The 22,251-nt window shown below is 41.3% G+C and overlaps 1 protein-coding gene across 1 annotated transcript in view; it reads right to left on the minus strand.

The window, feature by feature from the left end:
• Positions 1-22,251, minus strand: part of DCHS2 (dachsous cadherin-related 2) — a 93,074-nt gene that overhangs the window by 60,101 nt on the left and 10,722 nt on the right. The window contains exons 3-6 of the mRNA XM_084855883.1: positions 19,723-19,954; positions 9,501-9,737; positions 6,315-7,334; positions 237-412 (exon numbers count right to left, since the gene is read on the minus strand). Of these exons, the coding sequence (XP_084712009.1) occupies positions 237-412; positions 6,315-7,334; positions 9,501-9,737; positions 19,723-19,954 (1,665 nt within the window). The remainder of the gene's footprint in view (positions 1-236; positions 413-6,314; positions 7,335-9,500; positions 9,738-19,722; positions 19,955-22,251) is intronic.

Raw genomic sequence — 22,251 nt, forward strand, 5'->3', positions numbered from 1 at the left:
CAGCAGGGCACAAAAGGGCATTTTCAAAACCTGTTAGGTTTCAAAACCTCACAGGTTTTGCTTAGATTGGTCTGTAATGTGAGTTTCACACCAACACTGGATGCATCAGAGTGTCAATTTTTTAAAAAATGACTCTCCTCCACATTCTATCCCATGGTAATAAAAATCCAAACACGGTGCAAAAGTGCTTTTTTGAAGTGACACATGAAAAAAGATCAAAAATAGTTACTACAAACCTTGACATGCAGCGGAAGCTGGGCGAAGCATGGATGATTATCATTGAGGTCAGTAATGGAGATATAGACAGCTACTGTGGTGTTAAGTCGAGGGGACCCATGGTCAGTCACAAAAGCAATCAGATGGTGGTGGGCCTGTTGCTCGTGGTCTAATGCAACCCAGTTTATAATTTCACCTGGAGAACAAGAACAATGAAAGGAAAGAATACTATGGACTGTATATGGTAGGCCTTAATAAGCTGCATGAGATTTATAACATACTCCATTAGCCACTTCTGTCACTTGATAGGTGTACTTTACACTGTACAGAGCCAAGCAAGATCCTGTCACTCAGCATTCACTTGTGTACCTTGGGGCCATTATAACTACACTGTACTCCAAGTGACTTGACTTTACACAAAATGCTAACTTTAAAGCCAGATGGCGCCTTTAAAGAAGTCAAATAATATTTTCTCTTCCCTGCCAGCAAAATAAAAGAGTGAACATTATTTTAGTTGTTGGCCAGCTGGCTGGGACATCATATACTAGGGACCTCTCAGCACAGATCCTTTTGGGAGACTAGCTAGCATAGTCTTCACTTTGTTGTTGGGCTGAGGAAACTTCATAGTCTTGCAGCCCTTTGCCATGAGCATCTGGCCTTCTTTATTCCAGGATGTGGGATGCATCTAAAGAAATTCATTGCAATGGAACAGTGGTATAGTCCTTTGATCTCCACACTATCTCTCTAGAACCATCTCTATTAGCCATTTTGCTTTACTCAGTTTCCAGATGGCAAATGGTACAGGTTTTGTGGAAAGTAGTCTCAGATTCCACATCTGTGTAGCGCAAAAGCTCTCTTGCCAGCTAGCTTCACCACTTGGGCCTGATTTTCATTCCACATTCCCTTCTGATTGATTTTCAACATTTTATTCTGCCTCATTAAAATATCTGCCTTTTGTATTTTGTGTGTTTTTTTCTATTATTCTACAGCAGCTTTCACCTCCTCAAACGTTAATCATACCTTTTATTTACAGCGGTGACATAACATTATTAGGCATTTCCACACAGATGTCCTTGAATCATGTCCAAAGCCACAAAGACAAGAATTCTAGTCATGGCTATGGGTATACTTGAAGGGAGCAAGCAGTGAGTATTATGGTTATATCCAATGTTCGTCTAACTTAAGTCTCATTTATTTCAATGGTCTAATCCAAGTAGGGCTAATATTGGATATAACCCATTAAGTTTGAATCAGCCTAGATTCTTCAGCAGGAACCAATGATAGAGGAAGTCTGCTGCTAGTTTGAAAACGGAAGGCCAATAAATTTGATCACGAGAGAGGAAATGGGGAGGTATCAAGAAGAAACAGGTAAGTACTGGGAGGATACAGAAGGCAGATTGCAAAGAAGTCTGCAAAGAAGTCAACAAAAGGTCAGTGTGTAGATTCAGGGATGGCCATGGAAAGGGTAGTATCAACTAGTAATACACAATGAGAGATTCTGAACACCATCTATCCTGAAAGTCAATTGCTTAGGCCAGTATTACGTCACTAATGTATGGAAATGTGGGGCTACTCGTCATGTAACTGGGCATTTTTGCAGGAATTTGAGTGTCTCCACTAACAGTGACTAACTATCTTTGCTGGGAGTTTTCACTGTGTGTCCTATGATGCTTAACAGTTATACCAGGAGTAGGCAATCTTTTGGGACCGTTAGCACGTTTGGCAATTTGAGAAACTGTCCTGGTTTCTCCACAAAATGGCTGCCATGGGAGGCATGGCAACGGACAAATAGCCTGTCCAAAAAACTGAGTACAAGGCAGAGGTGGAGTCTGAGTCCCAACACACTGAAGAACTCCTTTGAACCCATAGTTTTCAGCACCTACAGAAACCTATTAGCAGTAATCCCAGCGTTAATTTTAAATGTGTTAAAAAAAAATTAAGTGGGAGAGGTAGGGGGCACCTTGGCAGGTTCCAGCAAAAGTGCCAGTCAGTGGGTTGGTGCCCATGGACACCATGTTGCCTCCCCTGAGTTATATCTTGCCCAGTAGTAGAAAAAAAACATCCTGCATCTGATCATTGCCAAGTAACAGCTAGAGGGTAAACAATCAATCTGCTTTTCTTTTTTTTTCTACATCCTGACAATTCTCTGTATAAGGACAATCACAACGTTTGAAAGAATGAGTTAGGTAAGCCCGCTGATGGAGAAAATTAATTCAGTTGTTCCATTTTTTGTGGGCCTGTAACATCCCACTGCATTTAGTCCTGAACAAACAGACAGGGAGGGGGGTGGATCTGGGAAGGCAGCAACAGAAAACAATGAAAAAGGGATGTTGGTCTCAGTTAAGCTTGGTTTGAACCCTGAAAAGCAGTTTATGTTTTGCAGCGACAAAGGACAAAAAATAGACTACTCCTCTTAGTGTAAGCAGAACAGTAACGGAAAGTTGTTATGGAGAAACTCAAAGTTTAGTTGTCCTCAAGGAACAGTAAGGGTCCCTAATTAATGCTCTCTACCTTGTCAAACTATATTTATGAGCACTGCTGGAATATAGAGTTATGATACAGCTCCCTAGCTCTCTCCTTCTCTCTTTGGTCACCACCTGCACCTGGAAAATAGCCTCTAACTATGACCTCAATTCACAGGCAAGTTGGTATGGGAACAGATGTCCTTCAGACACCTGCGTCCTAAGCCATATCGGTCTTTAGAGATTCCTGTTTCCTGGATATTATTCGGAGCTGCGCTAACTGGGGTTTATACAGAGTTGCATTATCTGAAAGAGTTCATTGTGCAACAGGTCTGCACTCAGGATTCAGAAGACTGCCCAAAGTATGGTGACCTCCATGAGTCCATAATTGGAATCCTTTGGATTACCAAATAACACAGATTAAGATTTTAAATTTTAACATCTATGGACTGGTGGAGCCAAAGATAACTCCCATATGCTAAAATGAACAGCAAAGAACTGGCCAGTCTGCAAGGACGATACATGCAGTGCAAACCTGAGTTCAACCATCTGGGCAAATGAATTAAGCACCACCATCATGCTTTTCACACAATCAAAGGCTTTAGCGTACTCAATGAAGCAGAAATCAGACGTTTTTCTGGAATTCTCTTGCTTTCTCCATGATCCAGTGAATGTTGGCGATTTGATCTCTAGTTCCTCTGCCTCTTCGAAACCCACCTTGTACTTCCAGTAGTTCTCAGTTCACATACTGCTGAAGCCTAGCTTGTAGGATTTTGAGCATCACCTTGCTGGCATGTGAAATGAGCGCAATTGTGCGGTAGTTTGAACACTCTTTGGCATTGCCCTTCTTTGGAATTGGAAGTTAACTGACCTTCTCCAGTCTTGTGGCCACTGTTGAGTGTTCCAAATGTGTTGGAATATTGAGTGCAGCACTTTAACAGCATCATCTTTTAGGATTTTAAATAGCTCAGCTGGAATACTGTCATCTCCGCTAGCTTTGTTGTTAGGAATGCTTCCTAAGGCCCACTTGACTTCACTCTCTAGGATGTCCAGCCCAAGTTCAGTGACCGCACTATCATGGCTATCAGGGACATTCAGATCTTTCCTGTATAGTTCTTCTGTGTATTCTTTCCACCTCTGCTTAATCTCATCTGCTTCTGTTAGGTCCCTGCCTTCTTTGTCCTTTATCATGCCTGTCTTTGCACAAAACGTTCCCTTGATACCTCCGATTTTCTTGAAAAGATCTCTAGTCTTTCCCATTCTATTGTTTTCCTCAATTTCTTTGCATTATTCATTTAAGAAGGCCTTTTTGCCTCTCCTTGCTATTCTCTGGAAATCTGCATTCAATTGGAAATATCACAATTTCCCTTTCTCCCTTGCTTTTCCCTTCCCTTCTTTCCTCAGCTACTTGTAAAGCCTCATCAGACAGCCACTTGGCTTTCTTGCATTTCTTTTTCTTTGGGATGGATTTCGTTGCTGCCTCCTGAACAATGTTACGGACCTCCATCCATAGTTCCTCAGGCACTCTGTCTATCAGGTCTAATCCCTGAAATCTATTCCTCACCTTCACTGTATATTCATAAGGGATATAATTTAGGTCATACCTGAATGGTTTAGTGGTTTTCCCTACGTTCTTCAATTTAAGCCAGAATTTTGCAATAAGAAGTTCATGATCTGAGCCACGGTCAGCTCCAGGTCTTGTTTTTACTGACTGTATAGAGCTTCTCCATCTTTGGCTGCAAAGGACATAATCAATCTGATTTCGATATTGACCATCTGGTGATGTCCATGTGTAGAATTGCCTCTTGTGCTGTTGGAAAAGAGTGTTTGCTATGATCAGTGTGTTTACTTGGCAAAACTTGATTAGCTTTTGTCCTGCTTCATTTTGTACACCAAGGCCATGCTTGCCTGTTATCCCGGTGATTTCTTGACTTCCTACTTTAGCATTCCAATCCCCTATGGTGAAAAGGTCATCTTTTTTTGGTGTTAGTTCTAGAAGGTGTTGTAGGTCTTCACAGAACCGATCAACCTCAGCTTCTTCAGCCTCAGTGGTTGGGGCATAGACTTGAATTACTGTGATGTTGAATGGTTTGCCTTGGATTCGTACTGAGATCATTCTATCGTTTTTGAGATTGTACCCAGTACTGCTTTTCCCACCGTTTTATTGACAAATTCTTAAAGAGATGGGAGCACCAGACCACCTTACCTGTCTCCTGAGAAACCTGTACGAGAAGCAACAATAGGAACCGGACATGGAACAACCAACTGGTTCAAAATTGGGAAAGGAGTATGACAAGGCTGCATATTGTCACCCTGCTTATTTAACTTATATGCAGAGTACATCATGAAAAACGCCGGGTTGGATGAATCACAGGTCGGAATTAAGATTGCTGGGAGAATTATCAACAACCTCAGATACGCAGATGATACCACCCTAATGGCAGAAAGCGAAGAGGATCTCAAGAGCCTCTTGTTGAGGGTGAAAAAGGAGAGTGCAAAAGCTGGTTTGAAACTCAACATTAAAAAAATGAAGATCATGGCATCTGACCCCATCACTTCCTGGCATATAGAAGGGGAGGAAATGGAAGCAGTGACAGATTTTACTTTCTTGGGCTCCAAGATCACTGCAGACGGTGACTGTAGCCATGAAATTAAAAGACGCTTGCTCCTTGGGAGGAAAGCTATGGCAAACCTAGACAGCATAGTAAGAAGCAGAGACATCACCTTGCCGACAAAGGCCTGTATAATCAAAGCTATGGTTTTCCCAGTAGTAATGTATGGCTGTGAGAGCTAGACTATAAGGAAGGCTGAGCGCCGAAGAATCGATGCTGTCGAACTGTGGTGCTGGAGAACACTCTTACGAGTCCCCTGGACTGCAAGGAGGTCAAATCAGTCAATCCTAAAGGAAGTCAACCCTGACGGCTCCTTGGAAGGACAGATACTGAAGCTGAAGCTCAAATATTTTGGCCACCTAATGCGAAGAGAAAACTCTCTGAAAAAGACCCTGATGCTGGGAAAGACTGAAGGCAAAAGGAGAAGGGGACGGCAGAGGATGAGATGGCTAGATAGCATCACGGATGCAATGAATATGAACGTACGCACACTCCGGGAGAGAGTGCAGGACAGGAAGGCCTGGCGTGCTATGGTCCATGGGGTCACGAAGAGTCCAAAGCGACTTAACGACTGAACAACAACAACAACAATCATGCTTTTCCCCCTTCCTTCCTCCCAATCCCTTTCCTTGTGCCTCTTGTCTTTTTAGATGGTGAGCCTGAGAGCAGGGACTATCTGATTGTTGATTTTTATAAGCCACTCTGGGAGTCATTTGACTGAAGAGTGGGATATGAATGCTTTGAAGAAATTAATGCATGAATAAATTTGTACATGAAATATGTTAATTCATACACAAATGCACAACTCCATGGGCACTATGCATTTCAACCACTCCCATTGGCAGAAGGAACATGGAAGAAATTGTGAAATGAATTATTTATTTATTTATTTATGTACAATATTTGTATACTGCTCTGTATCTAAAACAGATTTCGGAGTGTGAACACGAAAGATAAAACAGTAAAAGAACAAAAAGATTTTAAAAACACCTTAAATTATGCTTTTTACATGTACTGGAATTACCTGTATTGGAATTGATTTTGAAATATTTCCCATCTGATAAGAGGAAATAGGAGAGCTGCCTATTTCTTCCAGAGTCCTTGTCAACTGCTGTGATTGTGCCAACCACACCTCGGGGTAATGAGCTCTCCTCAATTTCAAAAAAATAAACTTCGTGCGCAAACACAGGAGAATTATCGTTTTCATCAATGACATTAACTATTACTGATGTACTTGCATTTTGCCCTGACTTATATGGTGGGCTCGTCACAAAGGCTCTAAAACTATGTCTTTGCCTGAGTTCATAGTCTAAAGGATTCCATAGGTAAATCATGCCCGTTTCTGGATCAATTCTAAATGAAGCAGCATCTGTGTTATGCTCCAGGGAGTACACAGCATCCCCAGGAGTATGTTGGGGGTCTAGCTTCCGGGCTTGTATCTGCAGGATTCTGGCACCTATGGAAGATGTCTCACTGACGTCCACCTGATACACCAAATTTTCAAAGGTCAATGTAGGGTGTCCCTTTTGCTCATCAATTATGACTCTCAGGATCAACAGAGAACTCAGGGGAGGACTTCCATGATCTTCTGCTCTGATGTGTACTACTGTGTGTGCATGCTGCTTCTCAGCAGCCAGAGATCTGGCAAGGTAAAGCACCCCAAGAACTGGATCAATGGCAAACGCACTTGACTGGTTGCTTACAACTATGTATCGGATTGCCCCATTGAGCCCACTGTCTTTGTCTTCTGCATGAGCAATGTAAATCGCTGTGCTGGGTACTGTGTTTCGTGATATATTTATCTGATCAAAGTCGACTGCAAACACCGGAGGGTTGTCATTGACATCGATCACAGTGATGTTAACCTGGGTGCTGCTGTAGACAGGGGAGCTACCCAACTGTGAGTGCACTGTAAGAATTGTATGATCATGGGTTTCACAGTCAAGCTGTTTTTTGGTGCGTATGATTCCATACTGAGGGTCAATAGAGAATCTTCCATAGGGATCACCAGAGGAAATTCTGTAAGAAATCGTTTCCAAGAAATCTGTAAAAAGAACCAAACACAACCATTGTTAAAGAGCAGACATCTGATCATTTAGAGAGGTTTCATTTAATAGAATACATTCTAGAAAGCATGTGAGAAATATGTGCCACAGCAGTGTTGGTAAACTGAATGTTTCAAACCTTTCTTTAGATGTTTTGTTTCCTAGGTTTTTTCTTTTTCTTTTTTTTTGCTGCTCGCTCTAGAGCACAGCAGAGAAATGGAAACTATACAGATAGCATGCTGTTAGCCTATTTACAAGATCTGTATTTTTACCCCGCAGGTGTGATTAAACTTTATGAAGAAATCAATATCATTTCTCTCGTTTAAAATATACTGAACCTGTTGCCAACTAGGTCAGGTTGAACAGAGGAATTCCACTCTAAGCAGACACAGCAACATTCATCTACAGTCTAATGTTAAGGCTTCAGTATAGCGAAGAACTAAGGGTGAAAACCTGAACCCACTATACAAACTAGGAAGTTATAACACATATAGGGCATGCATAGAGTAGTGGGGAAGGAGAGGCTCACAGAACCAAAGGAAATTAATATTTTCCAGAAAACAATGGAGCATCCTTGACCCTAGACCACTGCCAGGCAACATGCTGTAATTGTCCCACTATTTTCTGTGACTAATACATTTGTGTCTGCAGAGGAGAATAAAGGTACTCACAAATGCATCCACACTCCCTTATCATGTTGCTCAACGTATTCAATGCCCCAGTTGTTAAAGACTCACACATTTACTGTAGTATGAGCTGCCCATGTAGCCTGCTATTTCTCCACTGATAATGTGATGCAGGAATTGTTGAAAATGTTCAGATTTCTTTTCCCAAATGTTTTGTAGGTGCCCCATTTGAAAACAAATTGCTTCAGGCAACTTTGTTGTTGTTCAGTCGTTCAGTCGTGTCTGAATCTTCGTGACCCCATGGACCATAGCACACCAGGCCTTCCTCAGGCAACTTTGCCTATGTATAAATACTGATCCTCTTCACTATCACCATCAATTCCAGCAAATTTATGAGCACACACAAAGGACATGACCCACTTGCACTCCAGTCACAGAGCTCACGGACTGAGGATTCCAACAGAGCCCCCGTTTCTTTTCCTTCCCCACCACACACATGCACAGGCGTGCACACAAACAGTGTGACAGAACATTAGGGAAAATGAGAGGTCTCTGCACATGATAGGAACATAGCAAGCTGCCTTATACTGAGTCAGACCGTTGGTCCATCTAAGCGCAATATTATCAACACTGACTGCCAGGGGCTCTCCAGAGTTTCAGGCAGGAATTTTTCCAGGCCTACCTGAAGATGCTGGGAACTGAACTGGGTACCTTTTGCATGCAAAGCGGGAGTTCTATCAGCTTCTCCCCTTGATACAGCTGAATGGGAAAATGGGTTCACTGACCTCCCATTCCCCTTAATGTCTCTCTGCTTTGCCCGAGAACATGATTGTGCACAGTTATGTATGTACGTATGTACTGCATTTCTTATCTCCCAATAGCCGGAGCAATCTGGGCAGTCAGGGGGAGCAGATGGAAGGCAACAGAGCTCTATTGTATCTTCCATGCACAGGCTCTGTGCCTGCGAGGCACATTAATTGTGCCTGATATATCTTACATGCTTTAGACATTTCAAGGGAAATATTTTTTAAATGTATTTGTTTGTTTGTAGACTTGTATATGTTATCACCCAAGGAAACACTCCATCAAAACATACTTTGGAAAAATGCACTGATTTCATTCTACTAGCAACAAAGGGTTAGATCCAGATTTATGCTTGGTCAACTGCACTGATGGAAGTAGACTTCCCAGGCCCCTCCTATGCCTGGCAGCCCCTCCACCCCCCTGAAAATGCTACACAGAGTCAGGAGACCCTGCTGAATGGGGTGAATTGTGGTGTGTGAGGGAGGGGGGATCCCCAGAAATTGACAGAAGGACCTTCTACGAGTGGAGCCCTTCGTATTGTGGAAGGCAGTTCCGTGATCCAGCCCTACTGAAGTAATTCAAAGCTTAGTTAGTGCTACTTCTTGCACTCTCTGCATGTCTGGTGTACTGAGATAATAAAATAACACTTAAAGAAATATTGGCTGCATTGAGTTGCAGCCTGTAACAAATCAAAGAGCACTGGTATCTGTCTGAATGCATTCCAAGGCCACATACTCAAAGACTCCCGTGCTTTCACTGTGCCAACTGCGCTTCCTTCAGGGGCGTCTTCAGGGATGGAAAAGGTATAACATGATCTTTCAAAGATCGCAGGAACCACAGCACTCTGGAGGATCCTTACAGTCACAACAGCATTCACAACACACCAAAGGCCACCTCCATCCCGGGCAGAAACAGTCAATAGCATACTGGAATCTTCTACACTGCTGAGAGTGGATATCAGATAAAGAATTCCTGTACAGGAAAAGAAAAAAGATAACCAGATGGGATAACAAAAATGACCCGCCTGGACATTTTTTAAGTGCAGGCCTAGAATATCTTCATGTTTGCCTCAACTGGTGTGTCTTTTATTTAGGTTAATGTGTTGAGAGCCGCTGCAAGAGCTAGAAAAGATAACCGTTTTAGAAATAACCTTTATATTATTTATGAATGAGTATGTTATTGTAAAATGCATCCATAGGCCAATGTAATTTATTATTTTAAATTATATGGCACTTGTACAATGCAAACCTATGCACATCTTAGAAACAAATTAATTAATTCAACTGGACTTATTCCCAAATAAGTGAGTATTTAAACATGATGTTCAAAATGCTTTAATATCTTGGCTATGCCTGTGCTCACTATTTTGGTTAGGCCAGTGCTGACAGTGATCTGCATGGAACCTGCCAGAATTAGAAAAAGGAGGAAGGGGTAATAAAACCAGAATCCACACAGACAAGGACAACTGAGGTATTTGTGGGGAAGGGCTCTTAGAACCAGTGTTCCCGAAACATCAAAACCAAACTAGGACACAGATGGGAAATCAACCCACTGTGAATTCCTCATTCACTGAGAACAGGTTCGGCTGCAGAACACCATCTTAACTGTCAAGGCCCACCGGGTAGAAGAAAAAACAAACCAGGCTTTGCCGACTTGTTTGTGGCTTTAATTTGACAATTGTCCTGGTTTTTCCCAGCCTCCCAACCATCTAATGTAGGGATGAGGAACCTAAGGCCAAATCCAGCCCTCCTGGGGTCCAAACCCTCTGGGCTTCCCCCTTTCTTCCACTCACTGACTGTTTGGTGGTTTCCCAGCATTTGTGCAGGTTTTTCCCCCCACTCTAAAAGGTGTCTATGCCTCTCCTAAGGTCTAGTTACTGGGAGTAAGAGTTTTAAGCTACAATATGCTGGTATTTTTGTGTTTTTGGTCCCCACAAAGTCTTTCATCCATTTGATCCATGGAATCACATGACTGGATCCCATTCCATACATTCCGTCATTTGAAGCATTTAGTTCAAAAACAATTTAGTTTTAGAGACCACAAGTGTTACTTAGTTACATTAATTACACTCAATTACAAAAAGAGGTTATTAAAAATAGAGGTTGCATTAATTTTCATTAACAGGACTAATAACTGCACTTCTGACCAATGTCAGTGTCATACCATTCACTCAGCTTCCAAAAGGAATAAACTTCATCAAATGTTGAAATCTTTTTTTTTTTTTTAATATGCTTTACCTGGAGATCATCACAAGCACATTTACAACACCTTACTTTATCTTCAGGATATCCAATATCTATCTCAGTTCCTTTAAAACATAAATGATCACATATGCTTGACTCTGGGATTGGAAGCTCTTGCTTCCATTTTAGATTGATCGCAGCTTGTCATGAAGTCTGAACCTTCCTTGTTAAACTGTATCTTAGTAATGGTTTGTTCAAACAAGCCAGCTTCACACCATGGGTTATGAAGCTGTCTTATTTCAACAAAGAATACTGCAGATTAACCACAGTTCAGGGTTCAGATGATTCAATAAACTCCAGTTAATCTAAACTGGAAGAAGAAGCTTCTGATCCCCTCCTAGCAACTATGCTGGAAGAGATGGGGAAGTGTGCAAGAACACTGTTTACTGCTTCTCGTAATGCTAAACCACAGTTTAGATTTCTGTACGAACACAGCCTATATAGCACAGACATTCTCTTTTCAAGTTTCTTAATCATAGGCCAATGATTAATTTTAACATTAAGGGCATCCAGTCATTTATGTCTCATCTCCTAAAATAAAGGTGACAGTTGTATGCTAAGAGCATGTTCATTATACAATTCTTAATCTGTAAATACAAAGCAAAACAAAATAAAAGCCTAATGGTTTAAATTCCTCCTAAAGTCCATAGTTAGGTGAAAGCATCAAGATTTTAACATCAGAATTATATAAAACTGAAGAAGTTGCTGATACTGCTGTATTTAACAAAGCTTTTAATAATATGCCTGAAAGAGCTGCTGTTGGTATAAGGCAGTGGTGGCATGCAAGAAATCAAACCCAAAATATGAATTTATGCAATCTTTGTGGGAAGTACAGTAAATGGCACAGCTTGAGTGTCTGATTCTGCATCCAATTTATTGAGCCATGGAACAGGCAGGCAAGCAGTCCTGGCTATGGTGTAAGCACGCTCATTGGCCCTCTTGCTCCCACTAAGATGCAACATGAACACCGACTGTCTTTGCCACTTGTGACACCCATGCTCCAGGTGGGCCACCCTTTCTATAAAGGCATCTAAAATATCCTCTACTGCATGTGAAAACTTCCCCATTCACTTCAATGGTGGAAAAACTCCACTTCTAAAAGAAACAAGGAAGCTGCTGAGTGCACTTCAGTGCTTCTCTGCATATTTGTCTTTAGTTTTTAACCAATATGTACCTTTTATTCATGAATAAGTTATTCATGAGGATGTTCAAGATGAGGGGCTCTCTTGAATAGAAATGAGATCTGTTAAAGGAATATCTACATATATCTTTAGTTAAAACTGGAAATTTATCCTTACTTTTCACATTTCACATTTCAAGTAGTCAGCTAAAACCTGTATTAGATTTGATTATTAGAATTACTCTCAATGGACATACTGTTTTGCAGCATTTGCTGCACAGGAAATAGTATGTTACAGTATGGTAGTGCAACCTCCTTCCTTTTTATGCTGGACTACAGTGAAACAATGGAAAATTCTCCCTTATACCCAGTGAGTTACTTCTAGCCTTTATATTTACCTGGATACAGATCAGCTTATCGCCAGGTAAATAACATGCTGTGCTAAATTAACTACTGGAAAGTCAACCTTTGAGCAAATGCAGAAACCACAGCCCACACTTCTCAACAGGCAGCAAGCAAAAACACAACATCTATATTGCCACCAACAATTGGCACAATGTGGGTCATAATCACCATGCTCTATTTCTGAATAAGCAGCTCATCAGTTTTCATAAAGAGTAATGTGTGCCCAAGCCATAATGGTGCAGAACAGGGGTGGGAACCTGTGGCCCTTCAGAAGCTGATGGATTCTCATCAGCCCCAGCCAGCATGGTCAGTGATTATGGAAGCTGCTGTCCAACAACATCTGGAGGGCTACAGGTTCCTCAGCCCTGGAGAACTTCCATTCATCTATACCATTCTTCCTGCTCCAGGAGAAACTAGTCTACAGCATGCTCCAGCCAGCAGCGCTGTGGCCTGAAGCCAACCTCTGCTAACCTCCTGCAAGCATCAAATTCCCTCCCCAAAATCCCACGCCACTTAGCATTTCATTCTGGACATACGAAATTTATTCTGTTTTTCCAACTAACTGAACAGCCCAAGACATTTCACCATTTTTCTACATCTCCTACTTGGTTGTCCTGATAAATAATTAAGTAAAAAAAAGGTAAAGGTGTCCCCAACCAGTCGTGTCCGACTCTAGGGTATGGTGCTCATCTCCATTTCTAATCCGAAGAGCCAGCGCTGTCCGAAGACGCTTCCGTGGTCATGTGGCTGGCATGACTGAACACCGAGGTGCACGGAACGCTGTTACCTTTCCTGCCGAAGCGGTACCTATTTATCTACTTGCAATTTCTTGCTTTCGAACTGCTAGGTTGGCAGGAGCTGGGACTGAAGATGGGAGCTCACTCCGTCATGCAGCACTCGGGTCTCGAACTGCTGCCCTGCAGACCTTCCGGTCTGCAGTTCAGCGTCTTAACCACTAAGCCACCGCAGCCCATTATAATTAACATGTATATTATTCAGTTCTTAATTACATATAGCTAAAGCATGTGCTAAGTATGCATTGGTGGTAGTCAACAGTAAGTGGGTGGAGTGGGAGACAGAGAAGGCCAATGAGGATATCCTTCTTTTCACCAACTTCATTAGAAGGCATCATTTCTCCAGATTTTTAGGCTCTTACAATTGGTAAACACTAATAGTAAAATGAAACTGCAGCAAAAAAAAATTCAAGCTATTCATAACAAAAAAATATAGATTAATTGTCTGTAAGTACTAGATCCAGTGCTTACTTTCTGTAAGTACTAGATCCAACTAATTTGTTTTGACAGCCAACTCAGACAGCAGACAGATGGCTAAAACAGTATGCAGTTTGTCACCCAAACTCACCTTCAAATCTGGCAGCTAAACCAACTTAACACTGAGGCAGGTCAATGCTCATTTCAAGTGACCTATTCAGAATGCATCTTTTTTTCAACTTCCCTAAATTACCTGACATATGAACTGAGAATTAAGTATGAAGACTACAATCTCTTGAGAAAAGTGAGCAGGCAGGGCACAAAGTGGCCTGCCAATAAGAGGACGAAGCAAGTGAGCGGTAGTCAACAGAAAGCAGCCTCATCTTAGTTCACTGGATATTTAATGCCTACTACCTTTAAAACCTTATGGTTTCTGTCCTAACTGCATTTCAGCTTTTCTTTTTTATCAAGCAGTGTTCAAACTGTGATCAAACTGAGGTTGCTTTTCTAATGATAACCACAGCAATACATCACTGTCTTTGGTGGTCTGGAAAAGTGGCTTATATTTAAATAGTAAATAATGCAGAACAATGCCGCTTATGAAATTTCAGTAGGGACTGGAACCCTTCACATATGTTACTATAATTCTGCTTTACTTCTCTTTGTTATGACATCCCCAATCCAATTACATAGCTCAGTTCAGACAACAGGCCCAACCATAATTAAGGAAGCTTAATACAGATTAGTGCGATGTCTGAATTGATGAACCATGGCTTGGGTAAACTAGAGCTGGAAACCACAGGTTGAAGTGTGTTTTCAAATCATGGCTTGTGCTATTATGGTTTGGTTGATGTCTGAATTGACAAAACAGGGAGGAACCCTGCCTCAGAGTTACAGTACAAGCTTTAGCTACAGAAAGTCCCAGGTTCAATCTTTGGCATTTTCAGGTGAAAGGATCAGGTTGCAGGTGATGAGAAAAGCCTCTGCATGAGACTCTAGAACACTGATGCCGCAGCAGACAATACTGGGCTAAACAGACAGACCAATGGGCTGACTCCCCATAATCAGTTTTAATGTTCATAGTATAGCCATTGCTCCACCTCTCCAAAGGCCACTGTGCCAAGAGACCAGAGTGCTGAGAAGGTAAAAGACAACAAGCAGCACTAAACCATAATTTACCTCTCTACAGCTGAAAACGAACAATGGTTTGGCATATCTTACCACAGTGAGTATGGAATATGAACAAAAGCTGGCACTATTATTTGCATGCTTAAGAGGTAAAAATAATTGGAAAAGATTATCCATCAAACTACTCAAAGGTCTCACATATTTGTACTAATGGATAAACTGGTGTCACAATAAATTCTAGGCAATAGGCTGAATACTTCTCTTCCCACCAGTCCTCGCCCCTGCTGGCCTATATGGAGGGAATTACTGCATTTTTATTAAAAATGTCATATACTGCCCTTCAACCAAGTTTCCATGATGGTTTACATAACAATAAGTGATAAAACACAAAATACTGAAACCATAATTAAAAAGCAGTAACAACAGTAGTTAAAACAATCCCTTTTTTAAAGCATGGGACAATCAAAAAGTGTTTGCCTGGTGCCAAAAGAAAGGGAGAGCCTTCCTGATGATAAACGGGGTGCTACCTCCAAGAAGACTCTCTCTCCAGTCACCACTGGAGGAAGCATCCAAAAGAGAGCTTCCAAAGATTACCTCAGTGATCTTAACTGACAGGCAGGTCAACGTAGAAGCAGATGGTTCTTCAAGTACCTGGGTCATGTAGGGCATTAAAGGTAAACACCAGCATTTTGAATTGTGTTTGGAAATGTATCACAAGCCAGTGAAGTCTTTTAGGTACAAGTGAGATGCATTCCCAATGATCAGTCTCATTTAGTAGCCTAGCATTTTGAAGCAACTGGAGTCAAGGCATGAAATTATACAAGAATTCTAGTTTTAAAACTACTTTAGAAAACTGATAACACCTCTGGAGGCTGTAATTACCCTTTGACATTTAATAGTAACACATTATATTATTGTGTATAATTACTCTTCACAGGATGCAGAGGAAACATGTCTCTAAAGAATCTAAGTAAATTGCAGAAAATATGGAGCTACTGTTTCAGCATCGGAGAAACCAAAGCCACAAGGAGGATGCAAACCTTGCTGCAGATGTTCTCAGATGTAAATGTAGTTCCCCATGATTTACTCAATCTCTAGATAAAGAAAGTCTGGGTGTCAAACTCATGTCTAGTATCACTTATGAGGGAACCCTAGGCTAGCAGAAAGCCAGAAAGTAGGGCAGAATACATGTTTTATGCAGGGTTTTGAGTTGTGATTCCCATTGTCAGCAATGTGAGCTATTGAATGATCAGAACGAGTCCCCAACCTCCAAGGGACTCAGCTGATGGGTCAAGTTTTGGCAAGATCACAGCAATCAATGAATAATTCTCACAGACCAAATGCTTTGGATTTGGTCCAGAGACTTCTACTGCAAATTCCCAATTGAGCAATTTTAAACCCTAATTGTTCCCAGCCTTCGTCATACCTGGAAGTTTCACTCAATCTTATTTATGTTAAATTCTGTGATGCTTTTTAACAGAGGCATGCATCCATTAGTGGCTAGGCTCAAACCACCAATGGGATTTCCGTTACTGTTCTCAAAAGGTCAAAACCAAACACATTAACCTAGTCCTATTTACTTTCAATGGCCTAAATGTGCTATCAATTACTTATGCAGATTGGACAAAACAGTAAGAAAAGGGTTTTCTTCAAAAGGATGTGGTTTCAGAATGTTCCAAAATAAATGATTCCAATCTTACAATCTGTCTTTACTCATGTCGACTCTTTCATGTGTGCACTGATTTTGTTTTATAACATACCATATAAAAATGCCACGTGTACTTTAAAAATTAAAGAGGATTAATTTTTTCCTGTAATAAAGTATCGAATGAAACAATATTCACAATCAAATCTAGTTGTTTTTTTTTTTAATGTTAAAGAAAATACACAATTTAGACAAAAATCCTGTACCCATTTATCTGGAAGTAAGCTCTATCAAAATCAGTAGGACTTGCTTCTGAGTAGACATGTTTACTCAGAATTGCACTGTTGATATTATGTTATTTTACTGCTGCCATTTGTCAAAAACTCTGCCATTACAGATCTTCGACACTTAATCTCTGCCTTTGCTAAGTATACAAGTCACTGTGACTAAAATTTTGAGGTAAGCTACGAGGGATAAAAAATATTAGCTTATATCCAGAAGGTTTTATAGCTCAAATCACCAAAGCCTGACTGGGGAAGTGTCCTCAGATGACAAGAGACAAATTTCCAGTTACATGTAAGCGGTCATGACCCACCTCAGGCATTTCCAAGTAAATTAACTGCTTTGGTAGAGAGGTTTCGCTTCAAAGCTAAACACAGCAACCATTCAAAATATCTTTGCCATGTTAATGGCTGCACTCTTCATATTCTGTGTGTACTCTCATAAGATCATTTTTACCATACATTTAATTTCAGTAGACAAACAGTCTCCTCACAAGACCCAGCAGCCAGGCAAAATAAGAAAGCAGTCCACAATCATTGGATCCAGACTTAGACTGGACTGGACCCACTGAAAAAAATGGGATGTAAGTTAGTCATGACGTACTTAAGTTCCATCAATTTCAATGGATCTACTCAAACTAAGTCTGGATCCAACCCACTGCCTTCTGTGGGACAACCATGTGGAATGGATCATACTGAAATAAGTTTATATTCCAAATATGTCACTGGATACAAACAGTAAGTTGTTCATTGTGCACATCTGCAAGGAATATGTCAATGAAAATTCATAGCTTGTTCCAATTTAATATTTTGCTATGATGTAATAATTTTTTTTATATTGATTAATCTATCCCTTTGAAATGAGACTTCCCTTAAGGATTGGAATGCTATAAGAGCACTCCCACTGTAATGTAGAGCTATCAGCTATAACTGGATTATACATTCTCTGTCAAGACTGTTGCCGCTTGTGTAGCATGGATTCCAATCTACTAATAAATATACCCCATATGTGTGAATATGTACGTATATATATTTAAAAGTACTGGTATAAACAGTGACGCCTATCCTCTTTATGTATCTCAGAAGCAAAACAAACCAATATTAAGCAATGACACTTCAAAAGCTACAACACTAACTTTTCAAACATTATAATGGGGAAGGTGATGATTTCATAGAAGTAGGCGATAAAACTAAAATTCTAAGTTTCGACAAGTTTATTCTTGCAGTCCTAAATTCCCTACTTCAGATGATATTTTATCAATGAGAAACAAAATGAACTAGAATTCATCACAGAGGGAAACTAGTATTTTCTCCAATGAATTAGGCTGGCTATTTAGGGTGAAAAGTCCAGCCTTTTAAAATGTCAATAATCTTTCTGAAGACAGAGCCTATGAACTTGAAGCCTCTCTCAGTAACCTATAACCCTAGAATCAGTTGGCTCACCTAATGAATCTATTGCTGGATTGTACCAGAACAGTCTTCTCCAACCTGGTGCCCTCTAGATATGCTGGACTCAAACTCCCATTATCCCCAGACACCATGGTCACTGGCCCCTGTGATAAAACCCCTCCTCCCTTCACCCAGCCTATGGTCCCTCAAGACAGGGGGTTCACCACAGGTGGCAGCAGCGGTGGGACACGAAAAAGTGTGTTTTGTTACCACACAAGTGGTCACAAGAGTATATTGTGACTTCACTTGGAGGATAGTGCGTGCTATGAGAAGGTCTTGGCAAAACACCAAGTTAAAACTTTCTCCTGTTGGAGAGAAAGGAGGGCTGCAGAGGAACTGTACTGTGGGAGGTAGAGCAATACAGTAGTTCAAAGTTAAGATTGCCTGACAGAAATCCTTTAAGATTTGGGTTTCTCTTCAAGATGGGTGTTTTAACCTTAAAGAAAGAATGGCTTATAGAGAGATGTAAAAGCCTCAGTTTGCCTTTTGAAGGAATAACAGTGGATAAGCTTCAATTTATGCTCATAGGACACTGATATGCTAGTGGGACAGGGGAGACTGAGATAAATCCAGTCAGACCTGCTCTTGAAGAAATGTCACCTCAGCATTTGGAATCTGAAAGGGAGAAACTGAGGGCAGAGATGCATCTGAGGGAGGCAGAATTACGGCAGAAAGAGCTGGATAGACAGTTAAGAGAAGCAGAAAAGAAAAAGACAGAGGGAGGTGGAATTGGAAAAAATTAAACACCAAAAAGATTTGGATAGGATTAAACTGGAGAAAGAGAAAATGTTGAGGAAGCATAAAAGGAGCACTGAGGAAGAAGCCAGACCTCCTAAATTATCTCCTAAAGATTTTTCTCCATATGTAACTGGGGACCCACAGGTTTTTTTCAATACTTCTGAAAAAAACTGCACTATTATGGGGTGAAGAGAGGAGTGGTTTCATCACAGCCATGCTGGCTGGGAATGATGGGAGCTGCGGTCCAAGTCATCTGGAGGGCACCAGGTTGGGGAAGACCAACTCTGTATCAAATATCTGAAATCGCAGACTCCTTCAAAATTACTATGTCAGGGAAAAGCCTGTTAGAACTCTTGTCCTGACATGCTAATTTTATAGAGACAGGGAAGGGAGCCTTGGTGAGCCAGACAGAGCCCCCTGACCTTGTATTACCTGACCTTGTTTTAAGAGTTTGGGTACCAAATGGAAAGGTCATTTGATAGTATTTATTAAATTTATGTCCATGAGAGAACTTATGGGATTTCCAGGTGGTCTCCTATCCAGGTAGTGAGTAACCTGCTTAGTTTCAGCAAAATTGCTACATTATGTGCCCTGGGAGCACAGGCATAGTAGCAGTAATAAAGGACCTTGCACTAAAAAGTGATGTTTCAAAGACAAAATAACCCATTTTTTCACTTCAACATCCTATAACAACAGTGTGTGGTTTTAAATACTATCGCATGTAGGCTGTATCATACCTGTAGATGTATCCACTGTGAACAAGGAAGAGTGGTGCCCTGGTACTAATTCATAAGTCACAACTCCATATATCCCAGAATCCTTGTCAGTAGCAATAACGTTGATTATTTCTGTTCCCGGCTGCGTATGACTGCTGATGCTCGTCATATAAGTCACTGGGTCGAAGACAGGGTGATTGTCGTTAATATCTTCTATCTCTATGCGAACAAAAGCTTGGGCACTTAACCCACCCTGTTAAATAAATCAAAACAAATTCTAAGCCAAATGTCAACTATAATGAAGCATTAGGTACATTCATGTTTCACCTTGCTAGACCTCAACTAATTTGAGTTAGCCAAAGAGAAAGTGTACTGGCTTAAAGGAGCTCTGGGTAGCAATGTAACAGAACTGAACAGTTTAAAAATTAAACACCTATGTATTTTTACATATTTGTAAATAAAGAAACCACCATAGTTGGCATCCACACATAGTCATCATTTCTCAGTTGCATACACCCCAGAGATGTGGGTCAAGCTGCCAATGGGCACAAAGGGCTCTGTCCCATTAACAGGAGAAGGGCCTGAAAGATGTTCCAACACATGTCTACTTTGGAGAAAGTTTGGAGTACCTGCTTCTCCAGAAGGTAATGCAATACTCATTCCTATTATTGTCAAAGGAACTTTAGTTGGTGAAGAGCATACAAAGTTTTTCACTACACCTAGTTCTTCAGCAAAAAGAAAAACAGCCAAGTGCCTGCTGTACCTGCAACCTGGCTACTTACAGATTGAAAGCCAAGTAGTTTTTATATCATCCAGAAAGGTGACTCAACTAACTTGTTAAATTGTAAGTACCCCACACACCTAAAAGCATTGCAAATTTTGCAGCAGAGGACTCAGAAATTCTGATTCCACCTTCGCTGGAGGACAACAGTCCAGTGAAGCTGGGAACTGCGATTCTGCACAGCCCTAACTCTATGCCTAAAAGCTTGTTCTTCTTCTGTCGATGGCAATTTCAATTAAAAGATAAAAAATGTGCATTTAATTTCTTAGGTAGGAGTGGAGGGGGTCCACCATTTCACATGTCACATTTGCCATCACAAGAGTTCTGCCACCCTGTGAAAAGTGTGACAAGCCCCGGCTTACTGCCAATCTTGAAGCTGGAGTGGGGGGATTATCCTCACGGATGAATTGCACTATGGAGTCGCGCATCGTAACTGTGGAAACAAACACCTCCCCTCCTCCTCTCCAGTGCCAAGTCTGGGAGGAAACCTGGTGTTTGTTTGTACACTGCACCTCCAAGACATTCCAAAAGCTGCAGAAGTGTAGCACGAAAAGAACAAGCCAAGCCTTCTTCTCTAGCTCTAAGCTGGGGGAAGGGGGAATTGGGGAGTTGCTTGGCTTGTTTCCAAGGCACTCTGAGTGCTTTGGAAGCATAAAGCCAAAGCCAGCCTCTACTGCCCTCTGCAGCTCCTAACTCCTAGCTGTGTTTGGAAGCACAGAACCAATGGGAAGTCCAACCCTCCTTTCCAGCTTGGAGTCAGAGAAGGAGTCCTGAGGCTTGTTTTTGCCACTCCCGTTCCACTCAGCACAATTCACTGTCCAGCCCTGTTGAAGACCAGCTCCATGAAGGCTCCTCCTCCCCCAACTGTTACCATCAGCATCCATTCCAGAAGGCTGTAACAGAGGGAGATGAGAAGGGGAAGCAGAGCCATTCCTACAGCCCTGCTGAAAGACTAAAAAACGAAATGCCTCTTCCTTCGTGATTCCCCCCCCCCCCCGGTGTGTCATGTCCTTTTGGATTGTAAGCCTGCAGGCAGAGACTGTCTTATTTCACTGGTTATATGTAAGCCACGCGAGGAGGCTTTTTGTCCAAGGAGCAGAAGAAAGAAAGAAAGAAAGAAAGAAAGAAAGAAAGAAAGAAAGAAAGATCTGAAAACAGTCCCTTCACCCCAGTTTCAACCTTGAGCAAAGGACTGAATACAGAGGTTTCCCACTTTGGAAGTGCAATACAAGACCCCTTTCCCATGGAGGAAGAGCAAGGCCCTGCTGACCACAAACTTGTGGGGGCCCCCACTAGGGCAATATATTATAAATATTTCTATTATCAGGGATGAGGACAGATAGAAGCCAAGAAGGCAGAGCAGTAGAGTCCTTACCAAGGAAAGAAAGGATTATAGTGGATTCATACCATAACATGATAGTACTAAACTTCAATTTATCCCATAACACGATAGTACTAAGCATCAATCAATACATAAATTATACCATTGCTTCTTTGAGAATTTCCCTTACCACAATTTAATAGATTCTTCATCTCTGCCATGAACATTGCTAATAGCCAATTGCGTTTTAACTCAAGTCACAGTCACAGCGCAAGTCACAGCGCAAGTGACGCAAGTCACAAGTCACAGCGTTTTAATACAAGTCACAGTCTTGTATGATTAGTTTGTTTCCAAACTCTTTGGCACATAAGAAAGTGTTCTGTTTCTCTGAGAGATGAGCAAGATTAACAGTGGAATCCTATGCATGTGTACTTGGAAGTAAGTCCCA

This window comes from Heloderma suspectum, chromosome 5 (assembly GCF_057233095.1).
Source record: "Heloderma suspectum isolate Gila_16-S chromosome 5, 16-S_ref, whole genome shotgun sequence".
In the NCBI taxonomy this organism is placed as follows: domain Eukaryota; kingdom Metazoa; phylum Chordata; class Lepidosauria; order Squamata; family Helodermatidae; genus Heloderma; species Heloderma suspectum.